The following is a 25661-nucleotide window of genomic DNA, read 5'->3' as shown; positions in this document are numbered from 1 at the left end:
TCCGGCTTCTTGGCTGACTTGAAGCGGGGCTAGAAGCAGGCATATATATATTATTATAAGCATTTGAGTGTGTGTATATATAAGCTCTCGTGGTACTTTGATGTCACACACCAATCTGTGGGCATTATGTATGATTTTGGCATCACCCTTGTAGTTCATATCTAACTAGTTGGTGATGTAGCAAAACACCCAATAGTTACAACACCAAGTTTTCTGAGTTAGGCTAGTCATTGCATTTTATTTCAAGAATGGGTGTTAATGCTGTTTTTGTTTAGCAATTAGTACAATATAATGGCGTTTCATTCATCAATAGCAACTTGTGTCATTGTTTACGAGTCACTACAAGTTGTCATCATACTGTCTACATACTCAAGATTATTAGACACATGTCACATGGCATGATTTGCAATAATCTTATAGAATTGATAGAATTGTGCAGCTCTACAGCTCCTGGTATATGCTAATATTTGTGCTTTTGTTGAGTGTATTAAACCTCAATACCATTAAGAATGTTTTGCTGAACATGCTTCATATTTTCTAATTAATTTCCCAGCCATCTAATTACTTGAATTGATTCAGTGTAGTCAGATCTACTTTTTCCATAGGTGAAGGAAAATAAAAATCTCTTGCAAAATGCACTTGCAAAGCATTTATGCACATTTAATCACACACTGCATAATATGGCATTACTTTAATATGCCGTTCTGCATTTCCTTGGTGTTCCTTGGTGTCTATGCCTGAAAATGGACTGTTTTGGGGATACAAATTCCAAATGTCAAGAGTTTGGAGAACAGTAATATCAACCTAAATGTTGTACCAAGGAGGGCAGGCATAGTAAAGACAATGCTGCAAAGGCCTCCAAATGTCAGAGTTCAATTTTTCTTGGGCTTCTTGATAAATGGACCAGTCAGTGGGTCTGGTAGCAAAACTGGTTTTAGTAGTGTAGCAGCATCTGGGTTTACAGCAGAGATAGATTCTCCAATTTTTTGATGTTTGTTTCATTGCATTGGAAGGAACTGCCTATCTCCACCTCAGCTGTGTTTTCAAAGGATGGATTGTAGAGGTCCACAGCCCACTCATTTCATCCCCGGGCACAAATGCCTATCCATCACTTTCCATTTTGCCACTGTGCCATTTAATTGAACAGGTTGTCACCTCTGGCTTATGTATAGACATGTTATGAAATAACGGGTAAAAATGGAAAGGAGTCAGGGAGGTCAGCAGGGATTGGTGGGAGGCTCCCCAGTGCGGCGTTATTGTAGTTTGTAAGATCGAACTTATCTTTTGAAAAAAACAGCCTGCCTTAGCTTTAGCGGATGAAATTGATTTGATTTATTTTATTTTATTTTAGGGTTGAAAGACACCGGAAATTCCCTAACCTTTTCACAGGCATTTCTTGTTCATTGTGAATGTGTAATATTTTACTGCCTGGTAAGCCATTAGTCTGAACGAAGCTGGTTGTACCAAGCTAAAATTGGAAAGTAGTTGCAGACCCCCTCCCCCTCAGTGCTCATCTCCTTTATAAAGATGCCTGTCAAATGTGCAACTTGAGAAATTATAGTCTTAATTATAATCTTAGTGTTAGGTTGCTTTGAAAATGGTTTCCAATAATGGTTTGTTTTTCATTACTCACCAACATTATTAACAATGATCTCATAGCAACTCCTTCACTGACGAGTTACAAGGCTGAGGTGAGGGAGCTTTAGTATATTTTGAGAAAATCAATTTTAATATTGTGATCGATACATGATCCTGCTTGCGGTCCTCCAAAGCATCATGGAGTGAGCAGAAATGACCTTCTTGTACGATATGATTACTGTACTATAATAGTGTGGCCTTTTACAATCTACTTTTTGTAAAGACTGAATGATCTTTTGCTCTTGTAGTAATTAGATAGAACTGCTTATTACTGCGGCGTTGCCCGTAAATAGGACAGGGTGAAATCGATGACCTGCAAGAGTGGTGGTGTAATCCTAAAAGAAATTCAGCAATCTACCTCTCTATTCACTTCTCTTTCCAATCTCTTGCTCACTTTCATTTTTATACAAAGTTTTTAATGATTTTTTTTTTCTTTTGGGGTGGACCTCTTTAATGAAAACTACAATTAGATACGATCTAATTAGTCAATGCTAAATAACTGCTAAATAATCTTTCAGTTCAGTGGGTGCTTAGACAACAACCAATGCAAAATTCTTGAGAAAGTTTGGCCTTGACATATAAAGAGTCACACGAGTTACACAGCACAGTTGACTCGTTAAATCAAATTGCCTAATCCAGGCTTCAGCATTCTGGTGTTTTTCTCCAGTGCACTCCATTGCAGATTGTCCATTACACTAAATGAAGCCAACACAATCCATTTCCTTTTTGTTACACATGAGTAGCACACCTATCAGCATGGGATCCACTTGCTGTGGGCTAAATTGGATCAAAATTAGTTTCCGTCCTTTTTGAACAAATCAATTTAGTGTATGTGTATGAAATGCTCCTGCAGGACTTTACGTCAAAATTATTTTAAGTGCAAATGACTAAAACCTATGCGGCGCTGCCTCTGAATGGTGTTACCCTGGGACCGACTTCTAATTATTGTTTTATAGGAACCATGACAGTCATATGCCTTGTAGGCTTAGCAGAGAGCCTTAATGTGACCCTAAAGTGCTGACTGTGTGGGACCACCAAATTTTTGCTTCATGTCACTTCAGCCAATAATTATGAGCAGCAATATTGTGTAGCGTTGTCAGGGGAATTGCCTACTTCTGGAAGCGAATGTCAACACAACATTCAGCTTAAGAAATTTGGCTTCATTATGTGTTATGCCTCATACAGTTTTCCTCACCTCAGCCGTTTACTGTCAAGAGGCAGGAAACCACCTAATTAAGTTTCACCCACAATTATGGGATTTGTTCTGGGTTGTTGTTCACCAAAACCTAGCTACACACTAGCAAAGTGGAAATCTAATACTGAGAGCTGGACCGAAAGCCTGACAGATAACTGCCATATTGAGTATTTATTTATTTGCATTATATACCTGTGTCTGGTAAGACGAATGTAAGCACTTCCTTTTTTTTTTTTTTTTTTTTTTTTTTTTCTACGCACAGCGGTTTAAATGAAACATTGCAGAGGGTTGATGGGAATGCCTGTTTGGACAGCACACAGTTCCGTGGGTGGCGAGCAGTAAATAATGGGGTATAGGAACTTCTTCAGCTCGATCCCTTCCTCTGGATACGCCACATCACTGGCCCCTGGGCTGAAACGCCATCTTCCATGGGTGATGAGGCAAGTCTGAGCTGGTCTACCACAGTTGTAATAAAGAGAAATGATGTGATTTTTATGATGGAGGCCCCAGCAGAGACAAATGTTGTTGATAGTGATAATGACAGCACTGGGAGTTGAGGGTGGAGGTGGAGAAATGGTGCATGAGCTCAATTCACTCGAGCCCCAGTTACATCTTTTTCCTCTCCTCCTTTCCGTTCCTTTCCCCTCTCTGCACCCCATTCTCATCTATTTGCCTCCCTTTGGGTTTGGTAACACCCTCCCCCACCCCTGCCACTCCCATAGACTTATTACTTCCCCGTCCTTGGTAGGCAGTGGTTACCGTGGCAACAAGGGCTGTTCCATACCACTTGTTTCCCCCTATTTGACTATCAACATTTTTTTGTTAAATAAAGTGACAAATGCAAATGTTGGTATGCTGAAACCCCATTATATTTAATATAGACATATGTACTATCTCCCTTTCATAGTAGCAGGTTATTTTAGCAAAGCTGAAATAAATCAACATGAATTTGTTCAATTAATTTGTAGCATGTTAAAATAATGGATTGTTTTGTTTTTAACCATTCAGACAACATAGTATCAAATTATAATATGAAGGGGCAACACTTTACAATAAGGTTTCATTTGTTAACATTAGTTAATTTATTAAGTAACATAAGCAAACAAATAGCAACGCTTTTATTACACTGTTTATTAAAATGTGTTAATGTAAGTTAATGAAAGTACAGTCACAACCTGTGAGAAATACAACCTGTGATTTTAATAATGCATTAGTAAATGCTGAAATTAGTTAATAAAAAATGCAAAAGTACTGTTCAATCTTAGTTCATGTAAACTAATGTAGTTAACTAATGTTGACAAATGAAACTTATTGTATCGAACCTTGTAGTGTTCCTGAAATAGCTATTGTATTGAATCAGGGAGAGCCAGAATAAATCCACTTTTTTTTTTAGAAATGTTGTTATAATGTTATAAAGTTGTTATAAATATTGTTTTAACGTTTTTGGACCTTGGTCATGCCCACTCATGTAAATCCAAATAATCAGCATATTTCCAGTGTTCTTTTATTATTAATTATTTAATAGAACTGTTTCCTTTTCACATTTAAGTATAAATTATAATAATATGTATTTACATTAAATGTTGCAGTTGTGGTAAATTACCACTTCATACATTTGCACAGTATTTCAGTAAGAATATAGATAAATAATGTTGCACAATCGCTGTAATTCTGCCTGGTGTTTTCATTATGTGTCTGAGATGCCTTATTAAATGGATGAAGAACATTACTTTAAACCCCATATAAAGCTTTCTATAAATGATTCAGTCTGGCCTTGTTTTGTTTTTATTGTAAAAATAATATATATTGACATTTTAAGGCTTCTAGAACATTTTTAAGCATCATATTTCAATGTTATCTACCTGCAACTGAAATGCAGTGTTGTGAAATGTAGTAAAAACATTTTATGATTGCTGGGCACTTCGAGCCACAATAGGTTTCTGAAATGTGTTTCTGTTGAGGTGATAAAAACAGTATATCACAAACCGTGGTTGAAATCTCTGAACTGTCTCTGTTGTTGGTTTCTGCTTATTACCTAAAGCTTGAGTATTGATTATGTGCTGAAAAGCGGGGAAAGTGTTCTGTAAGATTCTCTCAACAATCTGAGTAAACAGTGTCTGTCTGTTACTGAAGCAGCAAGCAAAGACAATGCAACAAACAAGCCTAACCTTAAGAAACATCACAAACGGTCATTAATATGCTGCAGGTGACATTCTGAGAAATCCAATGTGATATTTAGCAGAAGGACTTACTCCGTTTTAATTGCTATGGAGAAAGTGACCTTTTTATTTATCACTAGCCTGTTCTCTGTGGAGCCAATCGGGGAGCGCAGAGGTTATTCCTCCTACAGACGTGTCTCCTCATTTTTAGCTTTCTTGTAGAGAGTGAAGACAAAGTCACACTTGGCTTTGAACGTGACATCACTTTGGTCCCTGCTGCAACATGATATGATGTGACACTATAGGTCTTTTGGTTTTTTATTTATAGAGAAGCCACAAGTATAAAAAAAACAACACCGGAAAACATTTATAAATATCTTATCTCAAGTGCACCTGATAAAATAAAAATCCATTCCATCCATTCCTGTTTTTAATTTTCCTACATCAATTTTCCCACATTCCTACGATTTATTTTTAAACCCGTGCCTGTACTTTTTTAATATTCAAATAATGTTTTGTTGATCTACCTTTTGAAACTTTACCTGTTTACCTGTTAATCTAAAATATAAAAATTTGCAATGTTTCAGTCAAAGACCTTTGTCAGGCAAACTGGCCAAGACTGACAAAAACAAAACAAAACAAAAAAACTCAACAAAATAAATAATGTACTTGACCACAACACCTCAAACGATGCCGCCATAAATTTTTATAGAGCTACAAGATCAAACTTTGACATTCAGATCCTACATTGGTCAAATTTCTTTTCGTTCTATAAATTTGTGGGTCACCAGACATCTTTGAATTATAGCATGTGTGTAAATTAATATGCATGTTGAGAATGAAAGTGAAGTGTGTGTAGTGTGAATATCTGATAGATATCTGCTTTTCATCGTGACATGTCTGTTCATCTGCTGGCTTTTAAAATGTACACATACAGAAGAGGGATTTAGACGTTTAGTAGATAGATTGAAGAAAATGGGTATGAAGTGGAATTTTTGGCATGTGTATGTGTGCGTGTCTGCCAGTTGTCATGGTGACAGACGGCTAGTGATGTCGGTTTGCAGTGCGGTACTGTGTGTATTACAGGGAGGTCCTGGCTTCACTTCGCCGATGGTAAAAACTGTAAAGCTATTGCACTTTAACCTGACCGCCTGTGAATCAGGAACATCCACCTCCCTCTTTCCACAGAAAGTCATTATTTCTCATCTCACACTGCTGACCTGCGGCACTGATTCAGTGTCAACATGGCGAAGGAATAGCACACAGGTTGTCCTTTTCCAGCTGTCTCCGAGGTATTAAAGTGTGAAGGATGTCTAAAGGGTGGGGAGAAAGAGCAAGGAGAAGAAATCTTCTGTTTACCCCGAATGCATATGAAGAAAGGTTTTCCAAGGAGGAGTGGAGAAAAAGGAAGAATTAAAGGAATCTCAAAATTTTCCATAAAACAGCGTTCATAGTGACTAAAAGCTGTAAATATCCTAAAAAAGCGCAAGATAAAAGTATAGTCCATATGGTACATTTTCTGGAGCTTTACGATAGGTTTGTGTGAGAAACAACATGTGGTTTAAGTGATTATTTACTAATTATATTCCAGTTTTCAAACCAAATATGACAGTATGGCGCAAGTTGGACATCAATAACTTCATACGTCATCGGTCGTTTATGTTGCTGTTATTGTTTTTTTGCCTTGTTTTTGAGGTTGACAGCCTGTGATAACATTGAATTGTTTCACATTTTCTAAATATCAGTGTGAGGATTCTTTCAAAACCTTTTATTGAGTTCTGTGGAAATGGCATCACAGTGAGTAAACAATAGCAGATTTTTCATGTTTGGCTGAAGATTTTTGCCTCTCGTCTCTTTTGTTCCATAGCCTTTTTGTGAAGAGCTTTGCCTTTTTGCCTGTTCCTGCAGCTAAACGAACCAAACAGATAAAGCAAAAACGGTCAGAGACGGCACTGCAAATGTTGTCAGCTAACGCAAACCTGAAGTGGAGTAAAACACCTGACTGGCAGAAGACGCATACTTTCTTCCTGTATATAGAAAGGAGTCAATGCACAAGGCGAAGCAATTAAAGAAATTGCCAGAGCCTCTTACTGCACTAACCGGTATATGATTTCCTATCATTTTCTGAGTTAGCTAACCTCAGGCAGCCCCGCTTGAAACCATTAACACAGGCGGAGAGAAAAGTTAGAGTGAAGTTAGAGAGAAAATTGGCATTAAGAAGTGGGAGAAATGAAGAAAAGGAAGAGGAAAGCAGACCTTCTTCACTTTTTCTGACCATTTCCTTCTAGTTCAGATCACTTAGAGCCACACTGCTTAACGTGAAGAAATCTTTTATGTATGATCTGTTTTTTCACATGGCTCGTAACAGTTTTGTGTGAAAGTTTTTACAATTAAATATTTTAAGTTTTGGTAAATTTACAAGTTACTGCTTTGCTTTTCTGTGTTTGTGTTTTCCAGAAAGACGGTAGGCTATTAGCAGAGCACAGTTTTCTTTACATTTTGTGAACGAGTCTGCAAATTATTCATTCAACCGATTTGCTGAAATGCACTATTATTCAGAAGCAAAACAAATGACCAATGGTGAATTTGTTTCCTACAAACATGCAGACTTACATCAAATATTATACATTTAATTAAAATACATTAAAATTGGATTATTTGTAATGTTTTTATCAGCTCTCCTTTTGACGGCACCCATTCACTGCACAGAATCCAGTGGTGAGCAAGTCATTTAATGGTAAATATCTCACAGTCTCTGAGTACGTTTTTTGGCAAAATGTCATTTTTGGGTGAACAGCTTCTTTAATTTAATGTTTGTAAAACTGTTTTGCTCATAATTATGCCGTTTTTACAGATATTGTTATCACTTGCTGTTGTATTTGTGAACAACAGCACTTGTGTGATATTGTTCAGTCAAAGCTCTATCATCATGTTTTTGCAAATTTTCTGGACTAATTTTCACTCTGACTGAGCCTAAAATGAAACTCGGTGAAAGTAATGTAAAGCAAAACCTCAATCATATGAGTAATTCTAGCTAAATGATTGAAAGGGTTGCTGCAGCAAAGAGCTTGGAGGGTGTGATTGCGTAAGGCTGCCTATTCCCCCATCCCTCCTCTTCATCCTTCTCCTTTCATTTTTAACAGGGCACAGTGTGTTTTAAAAATCTATATTCTATATCAAATATTGTCTCATCGTGACCTCCGGGTTCCATCAATTACAGGGCTTTTAAGGCACCCAGCCTGGGGTTGGGTCTGACAGATGGGCGGCTGGGCAGGAGAAAAATACTTTCCTCTTTGTGTACTTGATCTCGGAGAACACCTGAAGCAAGCCTAGCTAGCCTCCAAAATTAGTTTTCATCTCCGTAATGGGTACGTCTCTTTCCCTGAAGACATGACTTGGCTCAAATAGTAAATGTGAGAGGAGGAAAGAAACAGGAGACATAAATCAACCCCCTAAAATTCCTAATTTACAGAATATCATGACTATGATTGCCTTTATATGTTTGCATAATAGAAGGGATAATATGCACGGTTAAACTTTGTGTATGTTGTAAAGTCTACTGCATTCTTTAATGTAGCTGTGGCATTCACTGAGAAACGGACCTTGACAGGAGCCTTTATAAGGCTGTCAGGGGACATCTTAAGACAGAGTATAAGAGAAATCGGATCACTCCACAGTACACACAAAGGCAAAGAAAGCCAGTGACATGACCGCATATGAAAGGTAAATTTCAATCCATTTCGACAAGGCTGCTCATATAGAACAATTCGCTTCTTACATGTACAAAACCTTTTTGTACCTTTGTTACGTTTTAACATAAACGCCTTGCAAGATGTATTATTTTCTATAGGACGTTTCATTTTAGAAGTCAAACAGATGTCCATTAGATGTCTTTGTAACGTATGTAAAACTGTCAGACAGCAGATGCTTTTCAGATCAAGAGATCTTTAACTGACATCTTGCAGACGTACTTATGCTACCTGGGTTTGTTCAGGGTGATTAAGGTTTGACTGATGCTTATACAACAATTTTCAAACAGTGCCAGTTTCTTACTTGCAGTGGTGAATGTTTATACTCAGTCATATTGATCTGCCACTCAAGTATTTATGTTGAATGTGTTTGAGATTGTTGTTCATTGCAGAGCATTATATGTGTATATTTATACATATTTTTTAAACTGCAACATTTTTGCTTTTGGTATTTTCTTTATTCTCTGTTTTATGTATTGTTCCTTTTAAAACTTTTCTGTTACTTAACTCTGTAGCTCTTTCAAAGTAAATGCTACTCACTCTGAAGCATCTCTCTCAAGATTTTGGTTTGAAAACGCTTTTTAAAAGTGGTTTGATACAGTCTTCACTTTCTGATAATTGGACAGGGACTGGGACATCTCAGCGCTTGAATGTTCTTTTGTAGCCTTTTTCTAATTTAGGTAGTTTAGAGCAACGGCTTCTTGTCTGTTCACACTTTTTTTATTCTTATCTAAACGTATAACATCTAATTCTTATATTAACGTCAAAGAGTTTCAGAATGCCTTTGTATTTGGTTTGTGTAAAACCTGATAATTTGAGAAAGATTCAAATCAAAAACAGCAAGAACATCTGGCAACCTGTTTAAAGGTTCACAAGCTCAGTGCTTACATTTGCTTATTAGATTAGTGCTGTATAAATTCAACTTCTTGAACAAATATACAACTAAATTTAACCCACCCCCCCATTATCTGATCTATCTAAGAGTGCTTCCAACAATATTACTTTCCCCAAGGCTCTATTCACATTCTACTCAGATGTTGATTATTCCATTGGGTTGGTGCAAGGACAGACCCAGGATAAGATCTGGACCTCCCATTCATCACATCCAACAACCCTGCCCACTTCCCATGTTATTGACTGCTTACATGAAGATGAAGAATAAATGCAAAGACCTCAGTTGCTCTCCTGAGAATATGACTAATGCGTTTGGCTTGTGCTTTGTGGCGATTTGAACCGAATTCTTCAGGGAGGGAGTGAGATAAACAGAATATAAAATCATTCACACTTCATTCACAACAGCATATTTCGAATCAATAAATGTAGAGGAATATTGTTTCATTGATTTCTCTCAGGGATGTCCTTGAATGCATGTCTCTCTGTTTTTCTGTCTCTCTTTCTTTTATCCGTCATTTCCTCTCTTGCACACACATATTCCAAGGTCGCATTATCCAAAGTCTCAGGACACCTGCACAGATCAGATACGCACATTTGTAGAAGTAAATGTTGTAGGGATGTATAGCGTAATGATGTTAGCTTATGAATCCTTGGTGCTTATTGAGGGGAAGAGCCATGGAACAATCTCAAAGGAGGCGTCTGTGTGATTTCCTCTGTGATTGAAATCCATTAGAGTTTCTGTATCTGTGATACAGGCAGCACAGTCGGGAGATACGCTGATCGAGGGGAGGGCAGGAGGAGTGTCGCTGTATGCTATAAATCACAGTCCTATTTTGTGTTTGTCAGTCATGGGCTGCAGATTTAGAAAATCTTCTTAAATCCTACAAAGGCACAGTTTGCCCCCTAAAAACCAAACCAAAGAGCTTCATGTAACAAAAGAGTTACGACTGGAGGAAATGAAGAAAACGAAGGGTTGCTGCATGGGAAAAATATCCTTGCTCTTTCTTTCTTTTCTTTCTTTCTCGGTCATTCTTTCTATCCTTCATGGTCTGCGTGAAGGACCTTCTCAGAGGCAGTAAATGCAGTATCCCACTGTGTTAACTCAAAAAGCCTCTCACGGAAAATGCACATCGTGAGATACAATAGCCAATCTTTCTGACATTTGCCAATTGCCCCCAGATTTTCTCTTGGAAAAAAATCTGCTTAAACTGTCAGCATGTGTGCAGGGCTTAAGCGAATATGTCAAGCCACCACATTCGCTCAAATTGAGAAACCTTAAACTATCCAAGGCTAGCTGCTGTTTGAGTGGGGTGTTGGTTTGTATCTGAATTAAAAAAGAACCATTCTCATCACGAGCGGTTGAAATTTCGACAGCAACACATTATAGCTTGATAGGACTCCTACATCTCTGCAGTTAGTTCTGGATGGACTAGTTAGGAGGATGGCATTTCTGCACATTTTTATTCTAATGTCAAGTAAAATTCCATGATACGCATGATCTCACCGGCTATGTTTACATTCAACTATATTTACTAACAGGCAAGGCTCTTGACTCTTATAGTGTTCATTCAACCTATTAGAAACAGTTCCAAAAGCCTTTATTAGAATTTTGTCAGTTTGAATGCTAGATATTTAAAATTTCAGATTTTTATTATTTCACATTTCAGTTCATTTCATTCTCAGTTCTTGACAAAAATCAAGCAGTTCTTTTATTATTATTATTATTATTATTATTATTATTATTATTATTATTATTATTATTAAATGCATTTATGCATGTTTTTACCCTTATTTCAATTGGACAGATTAGAATGGACAATGAACCAGGATTTAGGTTGTATTAGGTTGCTGCAATCTAAGTAACCTTTAGGTTGCTTTAAAAAAAAAGTATTGACACAGATATTTTCTGCTTTTCTCCAACATTTGTCACCAAATTTAAACAGAAGTCATTTAAACAGAAGACTGAGTTTTGACAATTTGTTTAAAATCAGCAAGTGAAAAAGTTTATAGAAATGAAACATACATGAATGAATCATTCCTAATAAGTCTAATAAAAGGTGCATTTAGAAAATCGATGAATAAGGTGAATGAAATAGGGTTGGTTTTCCATTTGATGTTGACTTTAATGGGTGTAGTAATTGTAATTCAGTTGGTTAGGTATTAGAAACCAGGGTAATCTGTTTAAAAATAGGACGGCATTAATCTATATTTATCATTTCCTGCACAAAGCATTTTGTTTCCTTTTCCACTTGCTCGTCTGTACATACGCTCACTAACCCATGGGACACTAGCATACAGAAGACTAGATTAGTTACTCCTCAGACAAAGGGCTATGCGCAGAGGTTGACGGCCTTAATTCATTGTCATTAGCAAAGAACGCAGAGTCCTTTTCAAACTCATTAGCTGATAAAAAACACCTTGTGATTCCCATTAAAATCCTCATCCGTCCTTCTTCGGCACGAAGGCTTTTCTCCTTCACCCTGCATTTCAGCACATCCTCCAACGGCTCCTCGGACAGGAAAATAAACGACGGCTTTTATGTTTGACTGAGGGACACATTTGGGGCTAGCAATAATAAAGAATGGCTGTGATGCGTGATACATGTCTCTGTTTGTTGACAATTAAAGCCTAGCACTGCCACAGTGACAGAGCTTCACAAATCATCCGTTTCTTTCGGGCATTAGTTTAAGCGATTTAACACATGATGGAATGATTTGGATTTTTGCATTTTCCGAATGGAATGATTAATGGTAATGAAAAACAACAGAAGAATTGCTCTGAAGAGTTCATAATACGTTAATCCTGAAATAAATCCAGATTAAATACTTTTTTGTGCTTTTTTTTTGCAGCGCGAAACACAACAACTGAGACATGCTGGTAGAATATCCATTTATTCAAATTCAAAAGACAAAAAGAAATACACATTTGTGCTGTCTGCAGTCTGTGAACAACTCTGCATATATACACTTTATACAGTCATATATTTATTTATAATCTCATTATTTAATAAAACAGTACACCGTTGCCCTGTAACTGTTCCCATGAATAATAAATCCCAATCCTCCCCTTCACAGCCCATTAGTTTGGCATTTTAGGATGTAAAAAAACACATTTGTTTTGAGGTTTTCAAAAACATTCATTCAAGGATGCGCCTTGTGGTAAAATTCAAGTCAATATTTTCTATCCAACCGAGAATCTTTCAGCCAATAACTCAAATGGAGCCTACAAAGTGAGGACAATAGCACTGGCTATTAGTGCAATCCACTCGAATGAAGATGTGAAAGAGAGGAGAGCCAGGTCCCCAACAGCAGCATTTGCATCTACGAGCCCCCTTCGCTCTAAGTGGGCACTTTAAAATCTTTTTGAAATCCAGAAGTCACACCTGAGCACATGGTTTTAGCACTGACGGCATTTCTGGGGTGAATATGCCTTTGAAATACACTTCTAGTGAAAGTATGACAGGCGGGTTTGGTTCAAATTAAGAGATATAAGAAAAGAAAAGAAGCATTAAGATGAACAAGGGGTGTAACCAGGAACGATTACAGGTTGGCGTGGATGTCCTCGTGTCGCAGCACTTTGTAGGTGATCCAGTAGAAGACGTTGAATATGAGGAAGCTGAGAGGAAACACGGCTCTGGATATGGTGTCGATTCGCTTGGCTCGGTCCACAAACCGCTTCCGGACGGCCTCCCCGTCGTACAGCACTTGCACTGGGGGTGGTGGGGTGAATACGTTGGACCCCTCCACAGCTGTCCCGTCTTTCGCTTGTAAGCAATGGCCCAGTCCGTACCCACGAAAGTAAAAGCCACGGCTCTCCCGAACAAGCTCCTCCTCCTTTAACAGAAGGGCATTTTTTTAGAAGCAGGCAACAGAGAAAATTTGATAAATGCTGTTGTTACCGCACAATAAAAACTGCCAGTCCATCACAGAAACTGAAGGGGACTGCAGGGCACTTTCAAACAAAAAATTGCAATTGTTTAAGAAAACACATGCTAGATGTTTTTAGGGGCAATATATTCTTAAATGCAGACACTGTAAGTAAAAAGTTAAATGTCAAGTGAACCTAAGTACAGCTTTAATTGGAAAAGTAATTATGTTACTCTGTATTTTGTCTTGTTTCTGTGTAAACAGTATTAAATCAAAATACATACAAAGCAAAATTACAATAAGTTTGTTTTTTTTCTGAAAATATCTATAATCTATAGTGAGTAATTTTGACTTATGTAATTTTTCTACAAACACAGATGTATTTTAATTGAGGACTATTTAGATGTTTGTACAAGGAAAAAAGTACAGGTAATTATTTAAGTCACATAAAAGTTCATTTTCTTGCCTTTTCTTCTCTCTCTCTTGCCATATTTTGCCAAAAGTTAGTTGTACATCTAGGAGCGACAGAATGGGATGCATTCCAGCATTTAATAAGAGCAGACAGATCTTGACATCATTTATTTAGTTCATTTTATTTATTTATTTTACAGTTGCACTCGTTTGACTTAATTTGACAGTAACCCAAAGATCGATCATTTTCAACTTGCATGATGTTAAATAACAATAATACAAATAACCTGGGGAAGAAAAATAGGTAAAGATGGACACAATAATGATTCCTGCTTGTTTCCTTACTAAAAAAAACTGAACAAAACAAATTTTGTAAGTGTTCCCCTTACTTTTCCACGTGTAACACTTTGGCCTAGTTCTTTGCCTCTAATGCCATATAAATTAGTCATTTGTATCAGTTTATCTGTCAATCTATGACAAATTACCCCTTTCCTCCAGAGGATAAGAAGATTAAGTTCTCGTTTAGTTCTTCATTAAATCCTCTGCTTGAACCTAAAAACAATCCAGTCAATCACATGCCTAGGAATAATGATGTGTTTGGTTTAAGATAAAGACACCCTTTAAAGAGAGTGAATGTCACCTGTGAACACAGTTTAGGTCAGTGCTTACCTTATTAATCATGGCCAGGCTGTATCCAGACTCAGTGTCTGAATCTAGCATGTAAAAAGAACTCTGCTGCAAAAACGATTAAGTATAAAACATGTCACTTCCATCTGTATGAGAACTAAGCACTACTGCACACTGGGTCACTAAACAAAATCTAAAGGAATCGAAAGTCTAAAGGAAAGAAACATTCCGGGGAAAGGTATAACGCTTATATTTTACTATAAGCACATGCTTTAAGGATACTCATTGGTGCGTTTGCTTATATACTAAGAAATTGAACGTAATTTTAAAGGTAGAAGTCTGTAAAACTGCTACCTCTAAAAGTGCATAGTTGATTAACGTGCAAAATTAAAAATTTTGTCAGCTCAGAATTTAAATTTATAAATTGACAATTTGACAATAACACTTAGACCTGGCTCACACTACAGGATTTTTAGCCCCGATTTTCCCCTCCTGAGAATCGGAGCTTGTCATGCACCTTGATCAGACCATCTGGTAATTATTATTTTTATTATTATTATTATTATTATTATTATTGATTATCTGGTATTGTGAGGCATTCACCGATATAACTTTGCACCTCCCGATCTGTTTGCACACAAGTCAGAGCCGCCCCGATCATATCAAACATGTTTGATATTTAGCATTTAAATCGCGATAATGACGGCTATGGAATAGTAATTTCACAATGTCAAATGTGCAACCGTAAAACAGTAGCTGTAAGTTACGGCAACGTTGGATAATGAAGACAACACGACTGTCTGAATAATGTCTGAAGTGAGTACAGAAAGCTGCTAGCACGCTAGCTAATGTAAACATCACCGAAACCTCATTGACGAACTGTTGTGATATCACATGAGGCGCTGCCTCTGGCGTGATCATTTTAATAATGTCTTGTAGCGATGATCCAGGATGTTGAAATCTTGTTGTGTGTGTGCTGCAACCAGATTTCACGATCAGTTATTATTTTAATATTCCTGTAGTGTGAGCCCAGCTTTAAACAACTTGACATTTTTCCTGTTGTTGTATACGTTATACACATTAGGTCACATGTTAGTATCAAAGTATATTATCATAATCCATTGTGTATATCAGAGCATATTAATATAAGCTACAGTTAAATATATAAAACTTACTTCTACTGTTTTTTTTTTTCTTAATCAAAGTTTACACATTTGTTTACAGTGTTTTTATCTGCTTTAGTATGTCCATATTTGCTCAGGAGTATCGGACAAAAATTTGTATTTCATATGTGCTTAAAGTAAATATGCTTAAATGCCTAATCCGCACTGTTTTTGCATTATTGCTTTATGGATTTAAGGGGTATAAAGGAAGTTTGTGGGCAGTAATGCCACATTTTACAACTGGCATTAACATTCATTTCTATATCCAATCACAAGTGATCACAGGAGACGCATTACTTTCAGGAATAAATGACAATTGTAAGCGATCACTTGAGAAGTATGTTTATACCAGCTGTGAACTGGGCCAGTAGGACGGAGGGGGTTCTGGGTTTATAGGACTCAGTTGTTGCTTGTGGGCAAATAAGATGGGGACACAGATGGTATTTTTACCCTGGCGCAGGTGTTGCAGTGCTGGTTGAATTTGCTGGTGCTGTTGCCAGGGAGCTTGTTCACTCTCCGTAGTGAGTCGAAGCTTCCTGGCTGCATTGCTCGATCCTTCATGAGGAAGAATGGCAGTGAGCATGGTGCATTGTGAAATGTTTCTGTTATATAACAGTTTGGAACATCTGTCTCGTTCTTTCTCTAAATTAACTTCTGGGGATCAATAGAGCACATCCATCCATCCATCCATCCATCAAGCTGTCATTCTTATGTATCCTGCACAGTTCAGTGCATTTTCAGGCATCAAATAGTGCATAACATTTCTAAGCAGGCTGAGCAGACTTATTTTCATTAATATTGGCAACTGTGTAAATACTTCAAGAAGAATTTAAGAGACAACAGCTATCAAGCCGCTGCTCTCCAGCACCATCCAAGTTGCTAGGCAACACTACTTGTGAGTGTACACTCCTTTGCAGGTTTCTGAGGGACACTCCAATAAAGTGCACACTCAAGCTAAATCCGACCATTATCTTTCAGACTCTTCAGCAAAACTTGATAAAGTTTTTAGACAAGTGGATAATGGTCATGCTGGTGTTAAAGACACATATACTAATCAGCATATTACTGAGATAATTTTTTATTTTTTTTGGTAGGTTCTGATTACCTATTTTTTTTTTTATCTAACATTCTAGAAATAAAAAAAATATGAAATACAATTATATGTATATACATATACATTTGCAGGTTAAACTTTGTATCTTTGTATTCACTTATATATCAAAGATGTATAAAAGCACCCCTAAAAAAGGCCTCACGTGAATCTGAAAGCAGTCTAAATATTTATTTAATAAGTCAACTAGTCTTTCAAGCAACGGACTACTGGTTAGTTCCAAAAATATGTGGTTTTGTGCATCCCTGAACTGGGCACAATCCTCACAGCACCCATCTGTGTGTGTTTTCTTGAGCAGAAACATGTGGCCTAATTTGTCTATAGTGTTATTAAGGCAGGATAAAGCCAAGGATTTGTTGTATTGATTAATTCTGGCCAGTAGTTGGTCCATCAGCCTAACAGCTCTCTCAGCCAGTGACCCGTGCATCGATACCACCCAGATTGATCATTCAGACCGAAGTCTTTCTTGGCGGGAGAGAATAGGACGAAGAGTAATGGCTGCCTAGATCTCCAAGGCAGGAGGGGGAGGAGAACTCCCTCATTCTTAATAGGAGTTATTCTCATTTTTCTCTCATTATTGATTCAGATCCAACGAACACTCTCGTAAATCTTCAGCACTTTGAGCTTGGACGGCAAACGCTGTCGTACAAGCCCAGAAAGTGCCTTAGTTGTTTTAGCCAATATAGTTTTAAATGTGAATGTTGGGCTTTGATCTTTATTATAGTCCAAAATTTCAGGATTTATAGAAATTACATTTTAAATCTGTTAACGTTTAATGTGTTCAAAGTCATTTTACTCTTCAAAGTCCAGAGGGTATTTTCTAAGCTTTTCGTTTAGAAGCCTCTTTAGAATTTCAGTCCGTGTCTCTGATCTCGGATCAGGAAGCAGGTTGTTGGCCTTTGGAAATTGGCTGTGGCAAGGCTTTACAAGGTGGCACAAATGGTGGGCTCAGCACAGGGGACTGTTCACTATGGAAACAGGCTGATCTGAATTCCCTCACACGAGATGTGACAGCCAGCTGTAGACTAGTGTGGCCGTTGCCAGTGTTTGGATATGTGGCTGAGCACAATGAGAAGAGATGCGAGTCAAAGTGTAATCCAGGGTGACAGGACAGGCTGTATTTGTTTGCGTGTATGTGTGTGCGCGTTTGTTCGCACTTACTATTCTCTGCCTTCGCTGCTTCTTGCGCAGCCTGATGAACTCCTTGTGTTGCCTTGAGACGAAGTTGACTGCTGCGTACTCCAGCAATGCAGCAAACACAAACAACAGACAAACGGCCATCCAGATGTCAATGGCCTTCACGTAGGAAACCTAGGAATCACAAGTTTAAACCAATATCAGCAGTTAATCAATAAAGGCATTGCTAGGAATAACGAGGCAGTGTTGACTTTGAATTTTTATTGGATATCAGTTAATACCTTTTACATAAAACAACACATTTTTGATTGCCTAAAACAACTTAAGCGAGCATTATTTCAATTATGAATGAATATTTTAAATTTAATTCTTTTACAAGCAGGCAGACTGGCAAAAAAATGGCAGAAAACATTTGGTAGGGGGCATGTTCCATCTTACAGTAATTCATTTATGTTTATGCCTGCTATTTTTGTTAAAATTAATTTTAATTATAAGAAAACAACACGCTTTGTGATGCGTGCGCATATGATTAGCATATGATTGCTTAGTTTTCTAGTGCTTCACTTCACATGGTAGTGGGACTACTGCGAACTCTTTATGGAACTTTTATAGAATTGTATTTGTTAAGAGCAATCTGTATTACGTTCAGAACATAATGAATAAAACAAGAGATTTTTTAGCGAATAAATCCTGAAACTGAATCAACTGTGCTTTCATCCGTTTCCTGCTAATTTAACAAATAGCCCTTCAAGCTTATTCCCACCTCTCTCTCTGCTCTCATGTGTTTTCCTCATTTTTATTGATTGTCTAATTATTGCACTCATTATTTTATAACTGCACTTTCTGAAGGGGTTTTCTTTTTTTTTTTTTTTCTCGCAGGAGCAGAGTTTTGGTTATTTTAGCTATCTTACCTTGGGTAGAGAAGCGCGTGAACCGGAGCTCTGGGTGGTCATGGTGAGCACAGTGGTGATACCCAAGCCTACCCGAGCAGGGGCGGCATCCATGTTGATCCAGAAGGACACCCAGGACAGGATGACAATGAGCAGACTGGGGATGTACATCTGAATGAGATAGTAGCCCATCTGTCTCTCTAAGTGAAACTTCACCTCAATGCAGGTAAATTTACCTAGGAGATCACAAAGAATGTCAGAATAGGTAAGTATTTATGTACAGCAACATGTAATGCGTTTTTTAAACTGGTTAAGTACCTTTGGTTAGGATTATATATTTAATAATATTATTGCAGGTTTATGTATTGGTGACACCATGTAAACAGATTTAAAAATTTGAAAATAATTCTTTATACCATAGTGTATAAGTTTTTTTTTTAATAGATATTGTTTGATGTGCATTAAGGTCATAGTGAAATATGTACCTGTGTTGTAGTGCTTAGTGCAGTAGCCAAGATCTTTTTCCTCCTTTAGTACAAATTGTGGAAGTGTCAAGTCATCCGCCACCTGCACAGGGCTATCAGAAAGCCACTCGAAGATCAGATCATTCATGGTGTAGCCGACTGTGAAAAAGGATAGAGAATGAGATAGAAAAATGCACATCTGTGCAAAAGAGTGTGAACTGGACCTGTCATGCTTCCTCTCTCGTCCCATACTTTGTACACCGTGTAAAAGGTCATCTGCCAGACAACAAACCAGAGTAGCGTATTGATAGATGGTAGGTCTGATGCAGACCTTTGGATAGTAAAGATGTCATGTTCTGGATTATTACACTATAGACACTCACTAATGTTAGTATGGTAGTCTAGAAATGACAAACCATATAAACGATACACGGTATCTAAGCAAATTAATTGAAAATCTTTCTCTTATATAATTATTTATTGGGTCCATTCATGCTGCTTGCTACAGTATCTTCACATCCCCCACATAATTCCTAACAGCTCCGTAGTACATGGTGAGATTAGGGCCCTATTAAAAATGCATGAGGCATGCAATAACAGTGTAGCATACTTGACAAATCTGAATAATATTGATGTCTATCAGAGACCCTCAGGGATTTACAAAGACATCTATTATTCAGAAACCTCTAGTCCCCCTTCGTCTTCAAAAAAACAAACCCATGAAAAAAGGATGAAGACTGAAAGTCCTTGAATGTCATGGTGTCTTTGAAAAGTTTGGTGTGGTTCCAAACATTGTATTCAAACTAGTACTAGGAATATGAATGTTTTCAGAGATGAGGACGGTCTAGTGTTTTAAATGTCAATATATATACCAAAAAGGTATTATATGAAATAATATTCCCATAATGTTAGTCTTTTAGAACTTACTTGTTCCTTGCAGTCTAAGTAAAAATGAAGGCTTATATCACCAAGGCTGATATCTGATTAAAAATGCATTAAAACAGTAATGTTGTGATGTATAAATGCTATTTAAAATAACTTTTTAACTCCTATATATATATATATATATATATATATATTATTTTTTTTTTTTTTTTTTTTTTTTTTTTTAAATGTAATTTATCCCATGTGGTGTTAAGGCAGATTTTTTTCAGTAGCTGTTACACTAGTCTTCAGTGTCTCATGTTCCTTCAGAAATCATTCTAATAGTGGGTATGTCAGACTTGTTTTTTTCCCTGTGTTTTGCTCCCCACAAAGTTTATTTGTTTCCTCGTTCCTAAGCAACAGCAGAGTGTGACAGGGTACTTGAGAATTACAAATTGTGTCCTATGGTGTAACATAGAAAAAATGTAGAAAAAAAACAAACTTAAAACATAAATAACATGAGAAAAATGTATGTTCATTATTAGAGTTACAAATAGTGTAAGAGAGGTTCATCTTCAGTGTTAGAGGTTATTTATTTATCTTGTTAGCTATGCTGAAAATAGCTGTGCAGAATAATATTTTTTGTTGAAACAGTGAATTTTTTTTTCAGGATCTTTTAGTAAAAGATAACTGCATGTATTTGAAATAGTAATCATTTGTAATATTAAACATGTCAATTCAGTGCCTACTTAAAAAAAGCAAACAAAAACACATTACTGACTCAGATATTTTGAATGGTAGTGCATATTTGAAATTTCAGATCTTTTTTTTTTATTGCTTTCCAGTGTTACTTTGGGTCAAAAAATATGTTGTTGGTCTCTGTAGCCTGTTTGATCTGTGTGTTCCTTATAATCCACAAAAAAAAACATCTGTTCACTAAATCTTTGTCAGTAATACCTAAAATAAATAAATAAAACATTCATTTTTGAAGCCTTAATGCTTCAAAAATGCTTCATTGTGGATTTTTACAATAATGTCATGTCACTTGTCATACGTGAAATATTTGTTCCCTTGAAAACACATTTGCACACCCAATTTCCAAAAAATTACTTTCCTCCTTTGTTTTACAGTTTATACCTTCACTTTAATCTATACCTCTTGTCTTCAGCATCAGATTTTTCTACCAGGATGTGTCCTTTCCAGACAAGGTGATCCCACCCCTTGGCTGTGTCCTAACACTTGTCAAGACAGTTTTCAGTAGGCCCTTTCAAAGGCCTAAAAAAGGTGCTTTTGTTTAATCAGAAATGATTATGCCCTCCATAACCGCTTTGTTGGGCAGTAAACCTGCCTGTCTTCCTGTTTGTGTCTCTTTCTGTCTGACCCTACTCCTTAGAGTAGGGCAATTTTAACTGCGGCCACGGAGGAGGGATTTTTCCACTCATTGAATAAATACTGTAGACATATAGAGGACACAGAAAGGACAGTAAAACATGCTGTCTGTGTGTATTATACGCCCGAAATCTTTTATACCATGTGAGTCACTGAATGTTGAATGAATATACTTTAGCTGTTATGGTCACGGAACATAAATGGGGATTCGAATCAAATAATCCAACAGGAAAATCCAGACGTCAAGCCAAGTGACTGCAATGCATTTCTTCTTTATACAGATTTTCATTGGGCTCTTCTAGTTGTTAGAAAGGGTGTCCTTTTGTCTCAGGGAGGTGGAATTAAAAGCCTCTTGGGCAACTGAGGTGGGTCACATAATAAAGGGGACACAAAATGAAAGTTTCATTATTGATATCCTTTAAATTGGTTCCAGGAGTTAAGATGCTATCTGCTCTAAGGGCACTGGGGTGGTGAATAGTCTATTTCTTTGACTCCCTCGTTCTTTTATCAAGGTAATAAGGAAGGACACTTTACGCACACTATTAAAATGAGGATGCTGTGTCATTGATACAGAGATTTTACTTGTTTTTGTGCAGAAACTGACTAAAACAAAGTATTCTAATTTATTCATTTTCATAGTGCTCAAGGTTACCAGCTTTGCAAGTGGAAACAGACAATCAGTGGACTGTGATTACGATCTTAACAGGATTTGTTAAAGTAGCAGTTCATGGTATACACTAACATTCATAATATTTTTGTTTTCAGCAGGGATGCATTAAATTGACCAAAAGTGACTGTTAAAGGCCTATTAAAAAAGTTCACATTTTCAAATAAATGTTGTTGGTTGAAAAACGAATCATTAAAGTAAATGTATTGTGGTTTCCATAAAGATATTAGACTTTCAAAAACATTTACCCAAACTATATACTATTCACCTTACGCAACAATGCAAGAATGTTTTTAAATATGTTCACTGTGTTTCACCTTTATGGTCATTGCTATCAGTGCATACATTAAAATTCAGTATCAGAAGTATCAAAGTGTGAAGATGGGAAGGGTGAGGAGAGATGGGGGAGGTAGAGAAGAATAGCTAGAGTACTCACAGCTTTCTAGCTGCATGGTACAGGTTTGAATGTCCATTGGGAAATTCTTCAAGTCCATAGGACAAGACAGGATGAGTGTTAGCCTAAGACAGCGCAAAACAGGAAAGAAGAAAGTGGGGAAGAGTCAGCGTGAAACCACAAAGGGCCGAAAAAAGGTGTTAAATAGCGGATAGAGAAAGATCCAAGGAGCTTACAAGGAAGACTCAAAAACAAAATTTGTTATTATTTACAAACCCATATGTTCCTCTTTTTTGACAAATATCTGACCAGGTTTTTTAATATAACTTCAGTGAATGAGATTAATTATAATATGCAGCTATCAAGCTTCAAAATTAAATTTTATTTCAAAATGTACCAGTATTCAAAAACCCAGTTCATACGGTGTACAAGATCAGATCTTTATGGCTGTACGCTTCATCCCTTTGATTTTGGATTACAGAGTGAATCCCCAAATGAGGCAGTGAATTGCTGTGTTTGTATCACATGCCTTTCTTGTTAATAGCAAACTAACTGCCGGATAGTTTTTTCCATTTCCATTTATTTATCATGCTGCTGACACATTAAAGTTTTAGCTGTGAGGAATCATCACTAATAAAAAGTTTGGATAGAGAAAACAGTATAATTACCTGCTTTAACACAGTGCCTCAGAGAAAGACAAAAGCCACCAGTGCTTTCTTTGAAGAGCCAGATTCTTTAGTGCTGTGATAACACTAAATTCAAACCCCAAAATCTACACTTACACACTGATGTGGAGACCTTTTTAGGCTCAACACGTGACATTTTTTCCCCACTGTAGTTCTCAAAAGCAACCATGCCATGATTATTTATATTTCATTCTCCCTTAGAATTTTCTTTTTAAATACTAGAATTTTTTACATTGACATTTTTTTAATCTTTGTTCTTAGGCCACATATCTCTCATCTTGTATATTGCATATTTACTATGAATCACTCAAATTGTGATCAACCCTGTTTACTTTAGCGCATGTCTTTAACACCATGCAAAAAAAAACTCTTTTGCACCATTGGCGCAATTTTTTTGCACTAATCTTTTAAATATGTGAGAGACTTCTCTCCTTACCTAATACTGTATAGCACATTCCCATTCTGAAAGATCCTCAGCAGCTTGTTGTCTGTTGTGACTTCATGGAAGTTTGCACCTTTTTCATTAGCAAAGAACAAGTCAGGTTTCCATATGGAGTCCAGCATAGAGGGGTCCAGGTCTAGAGAAGCATCAGGATATTCACTATAGGCCAATCGAGGGTCGTTCCACTGCTGGCGTAGAAAAACGTTAAGCCTATAATCCTGTAGAAAGAGAGAGAGAGAGAAAACCCAGAAAATGTTAGGTCCTTAAACCTTATAGGTTGATTTCTGGATTTGATTATTAGTAATATTCCTTTTTGTTTAGTTTACTTTTAATGTTCTTTTTTGTTTTAGTTCTTCTTTTACCTAATATTTTAATTGCAAACCTAAAACAGGCTGAATCAGATATGCTTGTAACATGCCAGTAAATAACTTGTTCTCCCTTGACATTAATTTCTGTTGGAGGACCTGCATTTCCAATTATCAAATCCCAGGTTAACCGACTAACAGACCGTTAACAATGGCAATCTGTAACGGTCAACTGAAACATTCTGCTGACAGAGACATTTAGTGCTAATCACGGCTTTAGAGGATGGGTATATCACCGTTTCATTTTTTCCCTCAAGATCCTAGCCGTTCTCTCAATTTTTCATTTTAATTGCATGGAGGACAGTTCATTATCAGCACATCAGCTGACCCACTGGACTCTAAACTTCTAAGTGATGTGCTTCTCGAGACAAGGAGAAGTAGGGTAAGTGACTAAAAACTCACTCAGCAGTAATATAATTGTAACAGAGCATACTGCCTGAAAGAAAAGAAAGAGAGAGGAAGAGAAGGAATTCCCCTTTGCATTTGAGGTCAAGGTCCGAGCTGCATTAATACATAAGTGCAATGCTGCTTCTTTGATATTAAACAAAATTGAACCAGTGCGATTACATACCATAGTTGTTTCTGTAATGGATCCAAAGCTGTTGATGAAAATATTACAGGTGACGTTTACTGGTGGTCCTGTAGAAATAGAAGGGAGACGTTTCTTATGTTAAGACTAACACTTACTTTTGTTTCTGTATTTGGAGTAATAGCATGCAGTCAGGTCATTGGGTTCTTTCAACTGTCACCTTATTATGTTTCAAGGAGTCATTACTGTCAAGCTGCTACCAGTTTCATAAGTTATATTGCATATATCCAGACAAATCCTGTTTGTTTACAGTCTGTCACACCTTTGAAGTTGGGCCTGATGCGAGCGTCATAGCCGGAGGTTCTTCCCATCAGCTTGTCCAGAAAGTCCGATGGGGACATAGGCTTCGGGGCTGGCCTGCTGGAGGACTTTATCTCCTCTTTACAGGAGCCCAGTCTGCCAGAGATAGTGAAAGAGAAGAAGAAGGGGTGTAGAAAAGAAGCAACAAAGAGAAAGATGAAGTAAGGGGTGACAGATACAGTTGTGATAATGACTGCCATGAACCGTTTTAACATATCTTTTAAAAAGAACAAGGTTTGTTGAAAAGACCAGTGTGCAGTGTGCACACCGACATTTTAAACTTATGCATGTGCCCTGCAATACTGGTCTGTTCAGCAGGGAACACTGAGGCATAATGCATTAAACATACGTTCTTCATGCAGTGTTTTTACTGAAGCCTGTCACAGTGATCATGGCGAAGAAAAACAGAACCCAATAAATCCCTAGGTAGGGGGAGGCATTGTGTCTGACAGACTGATGGCTCAATTGAAATGCTGCGAATGTCACAGTTACGGGAGACGACTTTGATTCCAGTTCCAGCGGGACTCAGTCTGTGCTTGACAGACCTGCCAGGCCAGAGCAAGTGGATCCCAGAGGCTGTAGTCTTGGATTCTACTGGATTTTTTCCTTCTTGATACTTCAGAAGAAGTGTTGTCTGCTTGCTTTTGATTCAGTTTTAAGC

General features: G+C 37.2%; 1 protein-coding gene and 1 long non-coding RNA gene across 3 annotated transcripts in view; one reads left to right on the top strand and one right to left on the bottom strand.

Annotated features, from left to right (window-relative positions):
* Positions 1-19503, top strand: part of LOC122357450 — a 34913-nt gene extending 15410 nt beyond the window's left edge. The window contains exons 4-5 of the long non-coding RNA XR_006252479.1: positions 18830-19066; positions 19375-19503. This is a non-coding gene — a long non-coding RNA (uncharacterized LOC122357450). The remainder of the gene's footprint in view (positions 1-18829; positions 19067-19374) is intronic.
* Positions 12517-25661, bottom strand: part of glra4a (glycine receptor, alpha 4a) — a 34028-nt gene continuing 20883 nt past the window's right edge. The window contains exons 2-10 of one of the 2 annotated variants that reach the window (XM_043256842.1): positions 24963-25096; positions 24683-24750; positions 23741-23964; positions 22661-22743; positions 19326-19463; positions 18862-19076; positions 17971-18124; positions 16153-16250; positions 12517-13468 (exon numbers count right to left, since the gene is read on the bottom strand). In XM_043256842.1, coding sequence (XP_043112777.1) covers positions 13175-13468; positions 16153-16250; positions 17971-18124; positions 18862-19076; positions 19326-19463; positions 22661-22743; positions 23741-23964; positions 24683-24750; positions 24963-25096 — 1408 coding nt within the window. In that variant the 3' untranslated portion in view covers positions 12517-13174. The remainder of the gene's footprint in view (positions 13469-16152; positions 16251-17970; positions 18125-18861; positions 19077-19325; positions 19464-22660; positions 22744-23740; positions 23965-24682; positions 24751-24962; positions 25097-25661) is intronic. The other variant, XM_043256841.1, reaches the window with a different exon arrangement.

Source organism: Puntigrus tetrazona, chromosome 14 (genome assembly GCF_018831695.1).
Source record: "Puntigrus tetrazona isolate hp1 chromosome 14, ASM1883169v1, whole genome shotgun sequence".
Taxonomy (NCBI): Eukaryota; Metazoa; Chordata; class Actinopteri; order Cypriniformes; family Cyprinidae; genus Puntigrus; species Puntigrus tetrazona.
The sequence above is the reverse complement of the archived record's forward strand: the minus strand, read 5'-3'. Positions and strand labels throughout refer to the sequence as shown.